Genomic DNA, 21,943 nt, shown 5'->3' with positions numbered 1-21,943 from the left:
TTAAAGGAAGAGTATCCCTCAGGTCAAAATCAGGAAGTAAAATAAGACTGGTACTTCAGAGGTCATTCGTAGCCTCCCTTGGTGGCAGCCTCTCCTTGATAACTCCAGCTCTGTCACTCAAATCATCATACCTCAAGGTGGTATCGCTCTGCCACTGAGTACTCAGGAGTACTGAGTGCTCTGGAGTACTTGAGAGTACTGAGTACTTAGGAGTACTCAGGGGAAAACTGTTTTAGTTAAAGACACGTAGGACAAATGATATGAATCATTCTTTGGATGCTCACATGCCTAAGATAGAACATGAAGTAGGTTGGAAAGGGAGACAAGGCTGTCTCTTGACTTACAAGGTAATTCTTTCTATAGGGCCCTGAGAAGTTACTTTGTCCATTTTCAATCAAACAAAACTAATGCAGTAAGAATCTTTGTTCAGAGGTGGCAAGTGGGGGTGAGGCTACATGGAATTATGCTGCTGAAAAAGATATTTTTACCTCTGTGAGGAACTAATTAAAAGAAGTGATCTCAACAGAAGCAATATTTGAAGTTAAATATAAAGAAATCTTTCTGGGAAATATGATTGATTTATCTTTGTTCTATAATTGTATATTCATTCTCATATTTGGAGACAGCTAAGGAACCTTCTTAGCTAAAGGGCAGAAGCCACAAATGAGGTAGGATTGCCTTTAAGCTGGGTAAGACAAATCCCAATTCCTGATATATTGAAATGCATGATAAAGAAACAAGAAATTAGCCAATGCTTGTAAGAAACCAATGGCTGGGAATTCACTCCAAATATGGTAAAATATTTTAAAATGAGCACTTAGCAAATGGAACTTTCTATGAAACATGATATGTTTCATATTTCTCTGGCCCTCATCTATCCTGCCATGAGGCCTGTCCTAAAGCCCGTTGTCACAGAGGTACCTGAGAGAGGGGTTAACGTTTCCAGGGGAAGAGCCTCCATGGTTGTGAGGTTGACATCTCTTTTCTGCCTTCCAGGTTAATATGGGATCTGGGAAACCAAAGACTTCCCTACCAAGGGCAAGTCAACATACCTATATAGTTCTCAGCCAGAAGTACTTCACTTTTCTATGGAAACTTACCTTTATTTTACCTATGAATCAATAACACCTAACCAAGTGTAGAAGATGTTCATTGAGAAATCAGAACCCAAATGGGATCCTCCAAGCCACTATAGAATCATACATTTTAGGTTTCTGCTCATAAGTAAGAAAGAAGAGTCAAACGAGAAGAGAATTCACTGCAGCCTCCACTCTCTGAAACTTTTCACTTCCATCTAATTGGCTCCCTTACTTTCTCAACTTACTGTCTTTATGGATTAATTCCTTCCCTAAGGAAATGGCAGTTTCCATGTTCTGTTTATTATGACCCCACCCTGAACATTCTTTGGTTCAGTACCCCAGTGTAGTGAATATCTAATCAATATAGGAATCAATTGCCTTTGACAAAACTTTTTCCATCCCTGAATTTGTTCTAAAGCAGAGTGGAGCAACAGAACTACAAAAATAGTATATCAAACCAATGAACAGAAAGGTTGATGTCACTTGATTAAAATAGTATATTTGGAAGAAGTAATTTTTTCCAAAGTATAAATACAAGCTTTCATTCTTTGTAGTTATCAAGGTCTCTGTATAAAAGTTCAGAAAGTCTAAAGCTATAGAAAGTGTATGATGGAAGGTAACCACCCCTCATGTAATTCTGTATGCAGAGACGATGACAGTTAACAATCTGCTACTTCTACTCCAATGTATGAAAGTGAAAGTCGCTCAGTAGTGTCTGACTCTTTGCAACCCCAGGGACTATACAGTCCATGGAGTTCTTCAGGCCAGAATACTGGAGTGGGTAGCCGTTCCCTTCTCCAGGGAATCTTCCCAACCCTGGGATCGAACTCGGGTTTCCCACATTGCAGGCAGATTCTTTACCAGCTGAGCCACCAGGGAAGCCCAATGTATAATATATACCATACTGTTCTTTGACTTACTTTTTTTACTTATGAGCACATTAATATTTCTAATGGGTTAATATTTCTAAAGAAATAAGATAGTGCCTTGTATATGGTCGCAAAGAGTCAGACACGACTGAACAACTTTCATTTTCTTTTTCACTGTACACGGTAAGCACTATATAAATATTAATTGTTATAAAGACAGCTGATAATTATATCATGCTTTCTGTGTGCCAGTAATAATTCATGTAGTCACTACAACAATGTAAGAGGTAGGTGCTATTTTTACCCCTGTTTTAGAGATGAGGAAACTGAAATTCAGAGATAGGAAACATACCCAAATTACATATATGGTGGATAGTTATAGAAGTTACTGCTGCTGCTGCTGCATCACTTTAGTCGTGTCTGACTCTGTGCGACCCCATAGACGGCAGCCCACTAGGCTCCTCTGTCCCTGGGATTCTCCAGGCAAGAACCCTGGAGTGGGTTGCCATTTCCTTCTCCACTGCATGAAAGTGAAAAGTGAAAGTGAAGTCGCTCAGTCAGGTCCGACTCCTAGCGACCCCATGGACTGCAGCCTACCAGGCTCCTCTGTCCATAGGATTTTCCAGGCAAGAGTACTGGAGTGGGGTGCCATTGCCTTCTCCGATAGAAGTTACTACTTATAGATTGATCTCATCCTTTTTAATGGTCCACACGAACTTCATCACATAATGTCAGCCTCTTATTGATGCAAATTTAAATTATATTTAAAAATTTACTGTTATAAACAATTTTGTGATAATCTTACTTTGGGTAATATACCATTATCCATCCACTGAATTTTAACTTTATATTTTTCACTTGTTAAAATTATATTTATTCTTTATCAGACTTGCCTTTCTTCTTCCTAATGTATTTTTCTTTTTTGTTGTTCCTCCTTTTGTGTGTTTTGTTTTAACATATTCATTTGAGAGTATTTGTTATATTGTGTTGTTAATTGGATTTCCTGGGGCTTAAATCTCTTTACATATTGTGTTAGCTACCTCTCACTCAAGGCAGGTTGTTTCCTGTGGATGTGATAATTTTGCATTGTGAATGCATCCTCAGTATGGCTTAATCTAAACCCTAACCTGTGTAAAGTGTTTTGTTTTTCAGCTTTTTTGTTGTTAAATTTTTGACCTGAGACTAATTTTTTCCTTTAAATTATAGTTTATTTACAATATTGTATTAGTTTAAGGTGTACAGCAAAGTGATTCAGTTATTTTTTTCCAGGTTATATTCCATTATAGGTTAAAGCTTTGAATGTGATTTGCCTATGCAATACAGTGAATCCTGTTGCTTATCTATTTTATGTAGTTTGTTAATCCCATACTCCTAATTTGTCCCTCCTTCCCTCCTTCTCCCCCTTTTTTTAACAATAAATTTGTTTTCTGTGTCAGTGAATCTGTTTCTGTTTGTATGTAGATTCATTTGTATTATATTTTAGATTTCACATATAGTGCTTATCTTCCTCTGTCTGACTTAACCTCACTAAGTATAATATTCTCTAGATCCATGTTACTGCAAATGGCAATTATTTCATTCTTTTTTTATAGTCAGGTAATATTCCAGTATGTATACACCACATTTTCTTAAGCCGATTATTTGTTTATGGGCACTTGGGTTGCTTCCATGTCTTGGCTATAGTAAACAGTGCTGCTATGAATGTTGGGGTGCATCTTTTCACACTGGGGTTTTCATTTTTTCTGGATACATGCCCTGGAGTGGGATTGCTGGATCATATAATAGTTCTATTTTTAGTTTTTTTAAGGAAACTCCATACTCTTTCTCCATAGTAGCTGCACCAGTTTACATTTCCCTCAACAGCATAGTAGGGTTCACTTTTCTCCACACCTGCTCTAGACTTAATTATTTGTGGACATTCTGATAATAGACATTCTGACCAGTGTGAGGTGGTACCTCATTGTGGTTTTGATTTGTATTTCTATATTAATTAGCAATGCTAAGCATCTTTTCATGTGCCTGTTGGCCATCTCTATGTTTTCTTTGGAAGACCTAAGACTAGTTTTTATGTTAATTTCTCTAGCTGGGGATTTCTAAACTGGCTGTGCTGGCAGCATGAACTCAAAATCAAGTATAATTGAGATATAGTCCTGAGTATTGGATATTCATTCATAAGAAAACTTCTTTTTTCTTCTTATGGAGAGATAGACAAGCCTCTGTATTGCCTTTCTTTGCTGATGGGTAGAGTATTGCTGGCTTACCTTTTCACTTCTATGGTTCTCAGCTTTATACAAGGTATCAATGCCAGCTTCCACTTCACAGGGGCAGAAGACTTTGACTTCTGTCCCTTTAAGAGTCTTAAAAACTGACCTTACACATTAAAGAAACGGGCACCTGTCTTATTACATGGAGGACAAGGTCCAACTGCCCCATGATCTTACTGCTCTGCTTTTCAAATTTCTATTCATTCCTGACTTCAGAAAATTTACGTTGTTTCCTTACGAGTTATACAACTAAGCTGGCATTTCTGAATGTCTGTAGTAGGAAGATTTTCATGTTATCTTGTCTATCATGTTGCTGGAACTCTGTGTTGGATCCCAGGTGTGTATTTAGTACATAAAGATTCCGTGAGTCATCATTTCAAGCATTCTCTCACAATATTCTCAACTTTCTTGCCCTCTTTTCTTTCCTGGCAAAGCTCCAATGCTTATATCTTGCCTTTGGATTTGGCTTTCTTTCTGACTTATACTGCTGGGCAACCCTGCAGGAAAAACCTAGAATGAAGCAAATTGCTGCCAGTCCGTATTCCTAGTCCTGTTCTCTGCTGAAACCTGCATGTTGCTCAGCAAGCTTAGTTTTCCTGTGACTCATCTCCCCCATTACCCACAGCTATTTAAAAACCTCCTCATCCCTCTGCCCCCCTTTATAGGAGTATTTTCAGAAGATAATCTTACTTCCTACTTCCTACAGGAAACAGAACCCATCAGAACAGAGCTTTCTCAAATTCCATCTACCCAATTTATGAACTCATTTATACCGGAATATACCCACTTTCTCCTTTCTCCCTATTACAAGGAATAACGTTTCTTTTTCCTATCTAAGCACAATAATCATGTAATTTACCATTGAAGCCAAGATATTTTTGAAAGTAAAAGAGGGACTCTATTAATAATTATTCTAGGATGACAGGTGTAAACCAGAACAGGGTAAACTGGGTCATGTGGTCACCCCCATAAAAAGTTTGTTGCCGAATTCATCTCTTTTCCCTTCTCCAGTACCACAGCCCCTTGAAAATTCAGCCTCTTTCCTGTATATTCAGATTTTTCTTTTCTCTGGGTTCCTTCTCATTAATATTTTAACACTGCCAATTTTTAAAAAAACATTTCAATCTTTTTTAAAAGAGAAATTATGCAAAACCACACTACCTGTGTGCCAACGAGGCCTCCAACTACTGCTCACTTTTTGGACTCATCTCTTTTCTCTGCCAAATTTATTGGGAAAAAATAAATCTACGTCTACGATCTCTCTTCTTCAACTCCCATTCTCCTTTATTCACAGAATTTTGGCTTCTTCCCCCATCCCCATTCTGATCCTAATCTTGACTATGTCACACATGATTCTCCTGTTATTTAGCAGAACAGACTGTACTTGGCATTACTCCATTACTTAGGTGACTCTATCTGTGCAGCCTTGAGTGAGTTAGTTACCCTGTGTGTTCCTCGGTTTCCTAAAACGGTACAATGATAGGCCCTTCCTCACTGACTATTAGTGAAAATTAAATAAAATAATCCCTGTAAAGCATTTAGTGTTTTAAAATGTTAGACATCGCATTGTTCATCCTTTTAGAAAGATATCCATGTTTGGTCATGGTTAAACTGGATTGTTCCATCAGTAATTTTGCATGTCACTCTTTGAACCTGTTAAGGCAAGGCAGAAAGATGGAATCTTTTTTAATAAGATAGGATAGCAAAGAGCCTGTTTGGTTTTGATTTATTTGACTGCTCTTGGTCTTAGTTGCTGCATGTGCAATCTAGTTCCCTGACCAGGGATCAAACCCAGGCCCTTGCATGGGGAGCACAGAGTCTTAACTTCTGAACCACCAGAGAAGTCCCCTAAAATATCTTTACATTGCCATTCCAGTGACCCAGCAGCCTGAGGATGGGAATCTAGAGAGGGAACTTCACTTCCGTGTCCAAGGGTATTTCTTTCACCTTTATTATGGCTGCTAAAGTTTAGTGAACACACTGTACCAAATCTATATAAACTGGCAAGGTTAACCTCATTAGATGCTCATGACAGCAGACAAACCCTGTCTTTTCCTGGCATACCTTTTTGCCATAAATGTAGCCCAACATCAAATAGCTCTTACAGGGCTCTTGTTCTGATTTGCTTCAACTGATTTGCAGCGTTACTGATGCAATATGTAACAAATGATCATCTCTCCTGAGTGACCCTGCTTCATCTTCAGCTCTCATGGTTGTCAAGACAGCAGGCATTTGCAGGCATATTGGGATTCTTCCAGTGACTTCTTAGTTGCCTTTTTACCTGCTCTGAGTTGTTGGTTTAATTGACCCTTCTTTTAAATAGGTCGTGTCTGTGTTATGTCTTGTGGACATGCCTCAACTATTTCTTTTTTTTTTTTTTTTTTTATTTTATTTTTAAACTTTACATAACTGTATTAGTTTTGCCAAATATCAAAATGAATTCTTTAAGTGGAAGCCAACCTCACAGAAAATGGCAACCCACTCCAGTACTTTTGCCTGGAAAATCCCATGGATGGAGGAGCGTGGTAGGCTACATACAGTCCATGGGGTCACAAAGAGTCGGACACGACTAAGCGACTTCACTCACTCATTCAACCTCACAGAGCTTCAAGAGTCCAAACACATTTGCTGCAATATTTATGTTCTAATAGTAATAATTTTAGTTGATGCTATTTTCTAAATGCATAGTATATACCAGCAGTTGTGCTAAGCATGTCACATGTTTCCATGTATATTGACTACTTTAATAGGGACTAGAATGAAGTAGAAATAGACATGTGTGCTAAAATGAGCTTATTACATCCTGGTAAAGTACCTTTAAATGATATTATGAGCTTTCAGTACTAGCAACTGGAATAAAATGTCTTGCATGTACTAATTGTTAACACAATGAACATGACTTTAAATGTTAGGAAGGAGAGCGTTCAGTTTTAATGATAGGCATGATACAAAAGTAAATGGCAAGGCAAGACTAAGCTGTGTAATTGAACTCCAACTAATGAAATTTGTGATAATTTTCTCTAGGCTGAAAGTAAAGCAAATTATTCCATTATCTGTGAAGACAGTAACCTAAACAATCAATGTTTTATGTCATGAATCAGAGGGCTCATATTTCATGCCTTGAAGAGAAAAATCTTCATGATATTGTTTATAAATGGCTAGCATTTGTTCTGTATCCCTCCACACATAATCCAAGGAGACACTGAATCCAGGCAGACATTCATTGTGTCTGAAAGTGTGACCAAATGTGTTTGTATGTTTATTTAATTTTCACTCAGTGAGTTACATCAGGTGGTGGTTGCATCTGAGCTTTAAATAGCATTGATCATTTATAAGATATTAAATTCTAGCAGCTGTGCTAAAAATATATCTTTTTTATGTCTGACAACCACAGTTTCCTCCAAGTTCATTCTTTTCCATGAACAGTTAATAGAAATAAGATCATTAAAGCTGTGAGAATAGCTAGCTAGGCAATAAAGATAATCTTACAGGAGCTAATAGAAAACTGTGATTGAGAAGGAAGAAATGTAGGAAGGGGTCAATTTTGGCTTAAGAGAATAAGCTAGGGGAAACTGAAACCTTTCCCAATTGAAATATAATTTGTGTCAATGTGTGATAATCACTTTATTGATCAGATAACAGTAAAGCAGAAAAGGAAGTGATAATTCTGATAGTTAACATTTGTTGAATGTTTATAAAGGGCCAGACACTGTGCTAAGTACTACCAGTACCTTATCTCACTGAGTATTCACAATAAACCCCACTTTGCAGATACGAAAATTGAGAACCAGAGAGGTTAATTCTAAGGCTTAAAACAGGAAAAGGTGGAAAAAGTTTTGCATTCCGTTTCTTCACCTAGTATAAGCATGCTGAAAGTTTCTCTTTTTAAGCAAAATTGATATAATTTCAGGTCAAGAGGGAGCTAATGACCAAATGGATAGAATCCCTAGCTCAATCTGGATTCTGATTTCTCAGTGAAGATCTTTCACAACCAGCTGTTGAATTAATTGACTTCAAGGAACATTTTAAAAAGTGTAAAATATCTTGACAGTATAACTCATAGAAGTAGGACCATTTGGAGTTATACATTTTGAGTCAGTATTTTATTTTTCTTAACCTTTGTGACAGAATACAGTCTGGAAGGAAGTTACATTTTTCTTTTGATACATTTTTAAGACACATCTTTTATGCTGATAAAGATGAGTATCTTCAAATTGGTAAACAAGGGAGAGTTGTCCAAGCCAGGAAGATATTCTAAAATGGTATCCTGTTGTTTTAGTACTATAGTCTGTTTCAGTCAATTGATGGACTATAGATGGAATATGACCTATTAAACAAAGGAAATTTTTTCCCCTTCTTTCAATTTTTGAGTGTTGACTTGATGGCCTAATATCTGGCCTAATAACTGAGGGCACTAAGCTCCCTACTGCCTGTTTTGCAAGATGAAGTACAGCCTGTACAGTAGAGCGTGAGGCCTTCTGCTAACACCGTCATGAGAAGAAACACAGCTCCTTACCCTCCACTTCCAGCTTCACCAGTTTGGAATATGCCGTCCCAAGGCTGTTTTTTGCCACACATCGATAATGTCCTGCATCTTCCTTTTGTACATTATGAATCCTTAAGCTCCCAGATTCAAGAACCGCAGTCCGGGAATTTTCCTGCCAGAGATTGGTACGTGAATTTTCCATGAACATGAGTCTGCCAAGGATACATTTGCTATTTTTCATCAGGACATCATTTTCACTCATCAGAAATATTATTTTAACATTTATTTGACATTTATTATGAATAACATAATAATAAATTAGATAGTATAAGATTCCCTTATAAAAATAAATTTTAATAACAATATCATAAGATACAGTTATTTTTATTTTCTTTCAATGCATGAGGACCCCAAGCCTTATTGGATGTCCTAAATCAACAAGCCTTATTTTATAATTTGATATCTAAAAATATCACACCTAAATTTGTTTGATTAAAAGCATTGCTCTTAACAAGCGTACTTACTGCCTATGTGGGATCCTTTTAAAAGTTGGAAAACTCTACAGAAAATACAAAGACTGGCCTTTATAATTAAAATATTACATCTATATTCTCTTTGGGGGTCTAAATTCAGTAGTATATATAGAGCCACTCCTTTTAGTGTAGAAAACATAACAAAAGGAAAGCCAGAAAATTATATAGATTATCATAAAAATGAAAATTATTTGTTTTATTTTAAATAAAACAAAGCTAATTGATACTATGTTGTATTTCAGTGAATTGATAGAGATCAACACCTATGTATCCCCCCATGGAATACTCTGAGTATAGTTATATGAAAAACATATTGTCTGTGACCTCACTGAGTTCATAGTAGATTATGCAAGGATGGAAAGAGACAATGATGATGCAGAATAGTAATTTATCAATAAATGTAGATATAACATACAAAAGCAGTACAAAATAAGGATGTGAATAATGTATTTCAAGTTTGACTACTGTATATGATTGAGGTCATTGTCAAGGTCACCAGTCTTGAGTCTTGATGCTCTAACTTCACTCCAGAATATTCTCCTTCCTCTTCTTCCAAATCTCATTTCTTTCTCTCTCCTTCTAGAAGCTATTTATCAGGTCTAAAACTTGAACCTTAGTTCCTTTTTTTTTAAAAAATCTCCTGCGTCTCAAAGATTCAATGTTAAAAAAAATAAATGATTCAAATACCAACCAACTGACCAACCAACAAAGAAGACTCTAGCTTAGCTTTGCTCTGCTTCTTTTATCATCCTTAACACTACTGGTACCTATCTCTTTTCTCTCCTACTCAGCCCCAACTGGAATGCCTTATAATTTGCATATATATATATATATATATATATATATATATATATATATATAGTTTTGGTTGCAATATTGTACATGGAAAATATTTAGATTTGGTTAAAATATTTAGGTTTGGTTAAAATGTTGTACATGGAAAATATTTTATACTAGAAGTTTGTAAGTGTGTGATTGCATGTGCAAAGGATTGTTGTATTTGAAAATATGTTGTGTATACATGCTTTAACATAACCCTCACTTACCCTGAGAGCACTGTGCCCCTTGACCCATGACACTGAGGGTTTGGGGTTGCCCATTGTAGCACATGGTAGAACTGCCTTTAATCCTTCTGTTATTTTTACATTTATGGGAGGACGAGTTATTTTAGGTTCTAAAGGAAAATAAAGGAAAAAATTAAAAAGGCAATTTGGATTTACTAAACTTGGAATTTATAACTTTATGCTTAATTCTTAATATCTATTAAAAATATTCTTAGATGTATTATAATACAGAACCCACCAAGTGCTGAGCCATGTTTTTAGTGGATATCAAGCAGAAATAATTTTTTTAAATTTAGATTACCTCTATTTTATCTTACTTGGAAAAAAATCAATTTGTAAACATATTAGGAGTATGAAATTATCATAATGATCTGCACTTTTAAAAATAGTTAATAAAAAGTTAATTAAAATAAGCTGTTGCTATAACAACTCACATTAATTCATAGCAATAGACATAAAAACGTATGAAAATAAAGGTTTGATATGTTTACATTTGTATACAATTCTGAGTTATGACCTACTGCCCCTTTAGTTTCCATCTTAATATGACCATTAAATTGATGATTAAAAATTAGATACATTTGTCCTCTAGAAAATAAATCAGATATTACTGTATTTATAATCAGAAATTCTGTAATACAATTCAGAGTAACTCTACTCTGCAAAGCAAACTTGTATATACTGTGAAACACTCCTAAATTAATTTTTTCAGAAGAAATAGTTTATGTCAGTTAATTTTTAGTCCCCAATACTGAGCTTTCAGAGGAAGAACTTATTAAATCTAATGTATAGAAGAATTGACAAGTTCACGATGCCAGTTATTTTACTATGTGAAACATTCATAAAATAGTGAAAACTAGATTTATTTCCTTAGGGATTTTATGTTACAGATAACAAAGAGAGAACTATCAAATAGAGTCTGTCTAGCAGGACAGACTCCTGAGAAATGGATGCATTTTACTTCTTTCAGGTCATGTGCCATAATCACTGTGTTTCTTTGACATAGAAGAGTAGGAAATAAGGATTTTTTTCCTCTTCTACTTCAACTGTGTCTGTGTGTTTGTGTGTATGTTGAGTGTTGAGGGGACATGGTTTGGTTGGATTTTTAATCTAGTTGTTTATTGCCATTTACAGGTGGTATGATCCTGTACTCTGGCAAAAGTACAAGACAAGCTGAAGATGACACCACCCTTATGGCAGAAAGTGAAGAGGAACTCAAAAGCCTCTTGATGAAAGTGAAAGTAGAGAGTGAAAAAGTTGGCTTAAAGCTCAACATTCAGAAAACGAAGATCATGGCATCTGGTCCCATCACTTCATGGAGAATAGATGGGGAAACAGTGGAAACAGTGTCAGACTTTATTTTTTGGGGCTCCAAAATCACTGAAGATGCTGACTGCAGCCATGAAATTAAAAGACACTTACTCCTTGGAAGGAAAGTTATGACCAACCTAGATAGCACATTGAAAAGCAGAGACATTACTTTGCCAACAAAGGTCCGGCTAGTCAAGGCTATGGTTTTTCCTGTGGTCATGTATGGATGTGAGAGTTGGACTGTGAAGAAGGCTGAGCACCGAAGAATTGATGCTTTTGAACTGTGGTGTTGGAGAAGACTCTTGAGAGTCCCTTGGACTGCAAGGAGATCCAGCCAGTCCATTCTGAAGATCAGCCCTGGTATTTCTTTGGAAGGAATGATGCTAAAGCTGAATCTCCAGTACTTTGGCCACCTCATACGAAGAGTTGACTCATTGGAAAAGACTCTGATGTTGGGAGGGATTGGGGGCAGGAGGAGAAGGGGACGACAGAGGATGAGATGGCTGAATGGCATCATTGACTCGATGGACGTGAGTCTGAGTGAACTCTGGGAGTTGGTGATGGACAGGGAGGCCTGGCGTGCTGCAATTCATGGGGTCGCAAAGAGTCGGACACGACTGAGCAACTGAACTGAACTGAACTGAAGACAATATCATCTTTGTCACTTTGCCTGCTATGTAAAGCATACAATGCTCCTTCTTATCAATGACAATGAATGTGTACATTTAGATAATGACTAGGCACCTTGATTGTGGGTAGAGTTGTCATACAGCTACTGATCAAAGCTTAGCTTGGGAGTTGATATGCCTGTGGTATAATCAAAGACAGTATTATTTATTCCTTTCATTGGGCTCCCTGAACTGATCCCTATGGCAGACCTGATGACAGATAATGTCTTAGGCAGAAAACCTTTGTTTAAAGCAAATAACTACTATCTTCCTCAGTGAAAAAGTTATCTTTGCCATCTGTTGATGAGAGGTCAGGAGAGCCTTTGTGAGAATTGATGATGAAGTAAACTAGAAATGAATTGAGTACTGATGTGGAGTGATGGATTCCCCACTCTAAGGGAGCATGATTCAGGTGGAGCCATGAGCATTGACTAATCAGAACTGGTTATCTGTTGAAGTTGGATGCTGGAGGTGTCCTGCTATGCCAAAATTGAGCCTTTAGTTGTTGGACCATAAAGAATCTAAGGGCAGGAGCCCCTAAAGAGGTCCTAGGTAGTAGGAGTAGCAATGGGGTAGGGACCTTGAGGGTCTCAGGAAACAGCTCTTAGCAAGCAGTGCAGAAGCATTCCAAAATGACAACTGGGATGGCCACACCAGTGTGTACCCACACTAGGCGAGCCTTCCCAAAGAGAAAGTGGAGAAAGAAGAGGAGAGAAGAAGAAAAGGGGGTTTGGGATGGAACCTAAATCAAGAACATTTAGTGCCAGAATGAGTACGAACAATATGCAGAGGAAAAGTAGTACCACAAAGCAGTGAAGTCCTTAAACATGCTCTTTCTGGGGAATCACACTTTCATTCATCAGCAAAATAGACCCTTCTTCCTTACTTGGTGTTCTTACTGCCCCACATGCTGAGAGAAAGCCTATTTGTAGGTACATCCTGACCTACTTACTCTCAGAATCTCCAGATCAGCTTTTCCCATGATGTCCTCGCTACTTACCTATTACAGTTAATCTCGGACATCATTTCTAGGTGTGATGAACATAAAAGATTAACAGCCCTCTGAGAAAGGCCATGAACATGAAGGAAAAGAACCAAAATAAAATCTAAACTTAGCATGAAGAAAACAGAAGCAAAGCAGGGGAAAAGAATGGTTTTAAAAAATGTATAAATAGTATCCTTAGATAAGTGAATACTGCACCATGCAACACATAGAGTTGGCTATGAAAAACAGAGCAATCAGGGAAGAAAGAACACCTGGAAATTAAAAATATGGGTTTTTAGGTCAAAGTATTTAAAGATAACAGAATAGCAGCATGATTATATTGAAGACCAAATACATGAAATAGAAGGAGAAGTCAAGTAAATCTCCTATAACATAGAATATCAAGATAGAAAATATGAGGATAAACTTGGAGTTCTAAAAAACTGAAAAAAGAAACCTAATATTGGTTGATTAAAAGTTTAAGAATGAGATCAAATGAAGAGGAAGAAAATAGATAAAAAGTGTAGCTCACTTGGGGAAAAAAAGAAACTTTGGTTTTTAGAGCAAAATGGCTCACCTAAGACTAAGTAGAAATAACAAAAGAAAACACAAGCCTGTTGTATCCTTGTCAGTTTGAAACATTAAGAATTCAATAAATAGAAAAATCCAAAAAAAATTAGGATAAACATCAGATTTATGTGTAAATAAATAAGAGAAAGATTTCTTATCTTCAACCTAAAATGTCATATGGCAATGAATTATTTTCTATTAAAATCCAAAGGAAAACCTTTTAAAACTCCCATCTCTACTGAGACAAATTATTTACTCAAGATTGGGGGCAAAATAAAGACTTTCAGCCATGCAAACATTCATAAAATACATCTCATGTGTTCACATTGAAAAGAAGCAGCAAGTGACTTGCTCCAGCAAAACAATAATAACAAAACTGAAAGATAAAAGATGAAAGAAATAGTGATGAAAATCAACAATAAAAAGTCACGATAAAGGTCACAGGCGGAACTGGATTCCACCATCCTTTGTATGGTGCTAATATGCATATTTCTGTGATTTTTCCCATCAATAGTGTGATGTCAGGGAGGAGAAAATAAAGGTTATGTCATTATAAGGTTGAGAGTTGACAAGCAGCAGGTGTTGGGGCACAAGGGTTCATGAGATTTGAGGATGCTAGTAAGGTCCGCATGATGATGTCACACCAGGTAGGAGAGCGAAGTGAAGAGAGAACTGAATGAAGTGTCCATTGGGGGGTCAATGAAACAGAGAGCAGAGAGGACTTAAGAGCAGAAGCATGGTCATGATGGTGATGGTTTGGAGTGGGAAGAAGGGCACGAGGAAGCTGGACTCTGTTCTTAGCTGAGAAAGAGACTGATAAAGTTTGTCCCTTCTGTTTGGAGGCAAGTCCTGAGTGTGAGAAACCATTTCCCTCATCAGACAGAGCTGGAAATAGAAATGTCCATGTTCAGGATGTGACCTAATGGGGTTTAATATTTGAAATATAGTCTATTTCTTGGGGTACCAAGATCATAGATTGGATAGACTGAAAAAGAGTTAAGGTTAACATCACAGGACTTGTGAAGGTCAAGGGACTATAGGATGAAGTGAATAGTGGTTCTGTTTCATGGCTGTTAAAATCCCTTAGGATAATGGAAGGAGTAGGAGTGGATAGAAAGATAATAAACCTGGAATCAAAATCTTTGAGAAATATGGGAGAGGACCTCAAAGTGAGTAGATGATGAATAGAGTTAGAGAGATTGGTCAAAATAGTATAAGCCTTCATGAAAGGAAAGGTTATGCACAGGAATACAAAATATAATGGCTTAAAAGCAGCAATGAACCCTCAGTACCTGCTACTCTTGTTGACTTGAAGTGGGTAAGAAATAAACAGCCTCCCTTTAAACAGAAAAGTCATTCAAGTTTAAAAAGTCACTCAAGAAAATAAAGTTTGAAATAAGGCAAAAGGGTAGAATAAGTGTCTGCAAAGAAGTTAGAGATTAAAGGGGTGTCTAGTTGTAATGAAACAGCTTTAAATTAAAGATACAGGGTAAAGATTTTAAAGAGGAGTTCCTGGTGAAAGATTTCATGGTGGTGCAAATAAAGAGTCATAAAAAAGGCTAGAAAATGGGAGAAGGCAGAAAACGATGAGGTTTGCCTGTAGGGTGGTGGGTGATGGCAGGAATAAAAGGTGTGGAACTGTCTCAAGGCTGTAATTTAACTTGAACTTGTCTGGCTGCCCAGCCTCCAGATATGCAAGAGGCTCTGTTTACTCTCTGCTTCAAAGTGTACCAAGTCAGCTTAGAAATCAATGGATGGTTCTCTTTCCCACTCACTCATCTTCACTTGTAGAGCTCCACAGCTCTCAGCAGCTCCTCCCACACCATTGTTGGCAATGCAGCAGTAAATGCCATCGTCACTGTCTTCCACGCTCAGGATGGTGAGGAGCTGACCATTCTCCCGAATGCTGTACCGGGTATCAAAGAGCCTGTGGGTCACAGACGATTATGGCAGGTTAGGGCCCCATCTGTGATTTTTTTTTTACTATGATTATATGATCCAGCAGATGATTTACCAGTGGATGAAGCAGATTAAAGGGAAGAGGAAACTTGAGTAAGTTCTGAATAAAAGAATAAGCTTATTTGGGAGTAGAAAGCTAACATTTTCTAATCTTTCCTAGACTGCAGTAATCAAAGCAGTGCTGAGTCCTTCAAAAATAATTTCGAAAGGTGATGTCTATTGATAGGACCCACCCAACATAAAATTTACTTTATTTAGGAAAGTATATCATTACCCAAGATATGAGTCCTCTCCCATATTTACTGGGAATAGCAGCTAGATAATGAACACACAAACACGCACATACATGTGACTTGCAGAAAGGGACTAACAGATACACACTACTATATATAAAATTGATAAACAACAGGGACCTGTTGAATAGCTCAAGGAAATATATTCAATATATTATAATAACCTATCATGGAACAGAATCTGAAAAAGAGTATACAAATACACAAACACACACACACGCACACACACTGAATCACTTTGCTATACACCTAAAACTAACACGACATTGTAAATCAGCTATGTGTGTGCTGTGCTCAGTCGCTCAGTCACGTCCAACTCTTTGTGAGCCCCTGGACAGTAGCCCACCAGGCTCCTCTCTCCATGGAATTTTCCAGGCAAGAATTCTGGAGCAGGTTGCCATTTCCTGCTCTGGGGGATCTTCCTGACCCAAGGATTGAACCTGCATCTCCTGTGTCTCCTGCATTGGCAGGAAGATTCTTTACCACTGTGCCACCTGGTAAGTCCCAAATCAACTACACTTCAATTTAAAAAATAGAAAAAAAGGGAAGGGTTAAATATATATATATATTGAATTAACTAACAGTTGACTAAGTATTTGTTCATTTATTAATCAAATGTTTGCTGAGTGCCTAACAAGTGCCAGGCACAATTCTAGTTCTGTGGGATACATAGGGAGCAAAAGAGGCTCAAACCGTAAAAATTATGTTTTACATATATTATCTCACTAAATGGCATGCAACCTGATCATTAAGAAGGGAATTAGGACAATGGAAAGAAATATGAGGGGAAATGTCAACCTAAAAGTGAGTTTTATGACCAAATAAAAATGCTTTATGCAACAAGTATATATTAAGCAGAGTAACCCCCCCTCAAAGATCCATGTCTTAATCCCCAGAACCTGTGAATATGTTAACCTTACACAGCAAAAGGGATTTTGCAGATGTCAAGAATCTTAAAATGAGTATCATGAATTATCCAGATGGGCCCTATGTAATCATGCATACTTGCATGCTACATCACTTCAGTCATGTCTGAGTCTTTGCAACCTATCAACCAGGACTGCAGCCTGCCAGGCTTCTCTGTCCGTGGGATTCTCCAGGCAAGAAAACTGGACTGGGTGGCCATGCCCTCTTCCAGGGGAATCTTCCTGACGCAGAGATCAAACCCACATCTCTTAGGTCTCCTGCACTGGCAGGCAGAGTCTTAAGCACTCGTGCCACCTAATACTGAGGGTCCTTAAAAGATGGGAGAGGGAAGCAGGGGGATCAGAGAATGAGATGTGATGAGACTGGAGTTATGCAGCTGCTGGCTTTCAAAATGGAGCAAAGGGCCAAGAAATGCAGGCAAGAAGTCAGATTTTCCTCTAGTGCCTCCAGAAAGAATGCAGCCCTGTCAACACCTTGATTTTAGCCCAAAGAGACCGATTTCAGACTTCTAAACTCCAGAACTGTGAGATAATAAATTTGTGTTGTATCAAACCACTAATTTTATGGTAATTTGTTACAGTAGAAATGGAAAAAAAATAATACAACCTGAAAACAAAAAATGTAAAGGAAATGGATTCTTGGTTTCGAATTTGATGGATGGCCCCCATCACACACTGATCTTAAAGAGGAAAAAGAGATATAGTAATTTTTGGTCTATGTGACTAAGGATGATATAATCACTGGGTAGTTCATTAAATCACATTAAATAACGGGATAGCCAAGATACTGACTCTCATGTAAATTTTGCTTTGCTTTTGTTTTTTGCTATGTTTAAGTTTGCATAGAAAATGTGAATATTGAAATATTTTGCAGATGTGCTTGTGAACTAAGAGTCCAGCCACTCTGTGAAATAGAAACTTTCAAGATTTATAATCGGTTGGATCATTGCTGCTTAAAGTATATAAATTGCTTGTAGATTTGAGGGACATAAGTATTTATAATTTTCAAAATATAAATTATTTTCCTCTTTCTTATTGAAGTATAGTTGATTTACAACATTATATTAGTTTCAGGTGTACATGGCCTAGTGATTTAGTATGTTTACAGATTATACTCCATTAAAAGTTATTACAAGATAATGGCTATAGTTCCCTGTGCTATGCGGTATATCCTGTTGCTCATTTATTTTCTACATAGCAGTCCCAAGTGGGGCTAGTGTGAAGAAGCTGCCTGCCAGTGCAGGTTGGATCCCTGGGTCAGGAAGATCCCCTAGAGAAGAAAATGGCAAACCAATGCAGTAATCTTGCTTGGAGAATCTCATGGACAGAGGAGGCCGGTGGGCTGCAGTCCGTGGAGTTGCAAAGAGCTGGACCTGAATGAAGCAACAGTATACACACACGCACACACACACACACGTATCTCTTAATCCCACACGCCTAACTTGCACTCCCCTTCCCCTTCCCTCTCCCCTTTGGTAACCATTAGTTTGTTTTCTATGTGAGTCTCTTTCTGTTTTGCACATACATTCATTTGTATTACTTTTTAGGTTCCATCTGTGGGTGGTAGCATAGTCTTTGCGGTTCTCTGACTTATTTCATTAAGCATAATATTCTCTTAAACCCATACACCCTGGTGCAAATGACAGAATTTCATCCTTTTTTATGGCTGAGTAAGATTCCATTGTAAATATATACCACATCTTCTTTACCTATTCATCTGTTATGGACACTTGGGTTTCTTCCATATCTTGGCTATTGGAAATAGTACTGCTATGAATTTGGGGTGCATGTACTTTTTCAAATTAGTGTTTTCATTTTTTTTTTGGATATATACCCTGGAGTAGAATTACGAGATCATACAATACGTATATTATTAGCTTTTTGAGATGCCTCCATACTGTTTTCCAGAGAGGCCACACCAACTTGCATTCTCATCAATAGTGTGTAAGCGTTTCATTTTCTCCATATCCTCTCCAACATTTGTTATTTGTAGACTTTTTGATGATAGTCGACCCAACAGGTATGAGGTGATATATTGTTGTTTCTCTAATAACTAGTGATGTTGAGCATCTCTTTTTGTGCCTGTTGGCTGTCTGTATGTCTTTGTGAAGGATGTCTAGTCAGCTCTTTTGCCCATTTTTTGAGTGGGTTTTTTGTTTTTATTTTTGGATATTGAGTTGTAGAAGCAGTTTATGTATTTTGGATATTAACTCCTTATTGGTTATATAATTTGCAAATATTTTCTCCCATTCTGTAGGTTGTCTTTTTATTTTATTGGGTATTTTAAATTGATTTAATAAACTGTATTTCAAGCAGCTTAATTTGGTTTATAAGCCTTCCTATTCCAGGATTTCTGAGATAGCTTGCCTGATAGAGTACTTGAAGGCTTCCATAGCCCAGGGTAATTTCCCACATTACAGCATATATAATAGGAGGAAATACAAAATTTCAGTTAGAGTTTAGTGAAAACAAACACATAATTTTTCCCCATCCAAGTTCATGGACCCCAGCCTATGGAGCAGTTAAACAGTCTAGCCCTAACTCAAGGTATGTGGCCTTCTAGAAAGCTCGTGGTTCCCTTTGTTATGGATATTTTGGAGTATTTTTGGTGAGATAGCTATTGTAATGAGGAAAGGATAGCATAACCTTTATATGCCAAGTAGAAATTTTACTGTTTGAGAGGTTACCTCACTATATACATCAGGAGTCCTTTCTGACTTTCAAAAGAAAAAGTAATGGTTACCTAGAGGTCAGATTCCTAGACAACATGCCTGACTTGATTGGGATATTGAAAGTTCAGGAAATGAGGCTGATCCCTATTAACTCCCCAGAATGTCCTGGAACATGTACCCCCAGAATTAGTATACCATGGTGTTTTCTAATTACTGTGAAATTTCCTCTAGGACCTAACCTGGAACTAGGAAACAGCCCTGACTCTGCCATATCAGTTAAATCACTTTCCATTGGACAACTCCCTTAACCTCACTGAAGTTCAGATCTTACATTTATGAAATGTGGGAGTTACATTTTAAATATTCTAGAAGGTGAACTTTAGTACTGCCAAGAGCTGTGATTGCTTTTACGACAAAGATAAATCCCAAGGCAGCCTTGGTCATTCTTGGTGAAAAAAGGCAGAATACTTACTTAATGAGAATTTTATTTCTGGTCCAGGAAATTTCAGGCTGGGGGTAGGATTCCACCGCACACATGAAAGTAGCAACTTCTTCAACTAAGGCATCCACTGTTTCAAGAGGAGTGGTGATGACAGGGGCTGAAAGGAGAGGAGACGTGAAAGGCGAGCATTCTGCAATACTGTCCTAACCCTTCTGTAAGCAGTCAGGCTTCCTTATGGCTCAGCTGGTAAAGAACCCGCCTGCAATGCGGGAGACCTGGGTTCAATCCCTGGGTTGGGAAGATCCCCTGGAGAAGAGAACAGCTACCCACTCCAGTATTCTAACCTGGAGAATTCCACGGTCTAGATAGTCCACGGGATCACAAAGAGTCAGACACGACTGAGCGAATCTCACTTTCACTGGAAGCAGAGGCCACAACGGACCTGAATAAGAATGATGTTGCCCCAGAGCAAAAATTTGCCAAAAGGGAGGAAGGATTTTATACAGAGGATTTTGTTGCTTCTTTCAAACTAAACATTTGAGAATCAAAAGAGGAGGCTCTCAGGAGAGTTGGGCTTAGAATTTATTATATGTGAGTGGAGGCAGAGCCTGGTTTTGTGAAGCCCAAAGTTAATATAATTTAGATATCCTTTTAAGGAAAAAATATATAAAATTATGGATACAAAATATCTGTTGCCTCCCTGACATCAATCAACTGGAAGGAAAGTGTCACTGATGGGAAGTTAGTGTGAAAAGACGAAGCCATCTTAACAATTCCTGTTTAAAAATAGTATTTTCCAAATTTCAATAAAACATGTTGATGTATATTGAATAAAATACAATATGAATACTTTACTAGAGACCTTTGGAGGTCTTCAAAGGGGGCTCCTGCGAATGAGAGGCTTTGAAGCTAAAGCTTCATTGGATTTATAGAGGATCCACATAGCTACAAACAAATAGATTAGGAAAAGACTCAATAATATAAAGGCAAATAATCCAAAATAACCCAAACAAAAAAAAATGAGCAAAGAAGCTGAATCAACCTGTTTCCAAACAATATGTACAGATGGACAACAAGCACATAAAAGGTACTGAACATTATTAGCCTTTAAGGAAATGCAAATCAAAACCACTCTAAGATACTACTTTACATACTGTAGAATGGTTATAAATCAAAAAATACATAACAATAAATGTTGGCAAGGATGTGGAAAAATTAGAACCTGTGTGCACGGTTGGTGGGAAAGTAAATTGGCACAGCCCCTTGTGTAAAGCAGGATGGTGGTTCCTCAGATAATTAAGCAGAGAATTAATATGTGTGTTAGTCACTCAGTTGTGTTTGACTCTTTGTGACCCCATGGACTGTAGCCCACCAGGCTCCTCTGTTCATGGAATTAATATATCATCCAGAAATTTCACTTCTGGGTATATGTATGTCCAAAATAATTGAAAGCAGTAACTCAAATAGATGGGGCTTCCCAGGTGGCACTAGTGGTAAAGAATGTAGGAGATGTAAAAGATGGGGGTCCAATCCCCGGGTTGGGAAGACCCTCTGGAGGAGGAAACAGCAACCCACTCTAGTAGTCTTGCCTGGAGAAAACCATGGACAGAGGAACCTGGCAGACTACAGTCCTTTTAGGTCGCACAGAGTTGGATACGACTTAAATGACTTAGCACACATGCACTCAAATAGATATTTGTACACTGATGCTCAGGCGGCCTAGTGGTAAAGAACCTGCCTGCCCATGCGGGAGACAATAGAGACGCAGGTTGGTCCCTGGGGCGGGAAGATCCCCTGAAGGAGGGCATGGCAACCCACTCCA

The 21,943-nt window shown here is 37.7% G+C and overlaps 1 protein-coding gene across 6 annotated transcripts in view; it reads right to left on the bottom strand.

The window, feature by feature from the left end:
* Window positions 1-21,943, bottom strand: part of MUSK (muscle associated receptor tyrosine kinase) — a 99,229-nt gene that overhangs the window by 65,627 nt on the left and 11,659 nt on the right. For all 6 annotated transcript variants that reach the window (XM_044940426.2, XM_044940428.2, XM_044940429.2 and 3 more), the window contains exons 2-5: window positions 20,152-20,278; window positions 15,605-15,756; window positions 10,278-10,405; window positions 8,729-8,870 (exon numbers count right to left, since the gene is read on the bottom strand). In XM_044940426.2, the coding sequence (XP_044796361.2) occupies window positions 8,729-8,870; window positions 10,278-10,405; window positions 15,605-15,756; window positions 20,152-20,278 (549 nt within the window). The remainder of the gene's footprint in view (window positions 1-8,728; window positions 8,871-10,277; window positions 10,406-15,604; window positions 15,757-20,151; window positions 20,279-21,943) is intronic.

Source organism: Bubalus bubalis, chromosome 3 (genome assembly GCF_019923935.1).
Source record: "Bubalus bubalis isolate 160015118507 breed Murrah chromosome 3, NDDB_SH_1, whole genome shotgun sequence".
Classification (NCBI taxonomy): domain Eukaryota; kingdom Metazoa; phylum Chordata; class Mammalia; order Artiodactyla; family Bovidae; genus Bubalus; species Bubalus bubalis.
The sequence above is the reverse complement of the archived record's forward strand: the minus strand, read 5'-3'. Positions and strand labels throughout refer to the sequence as shown.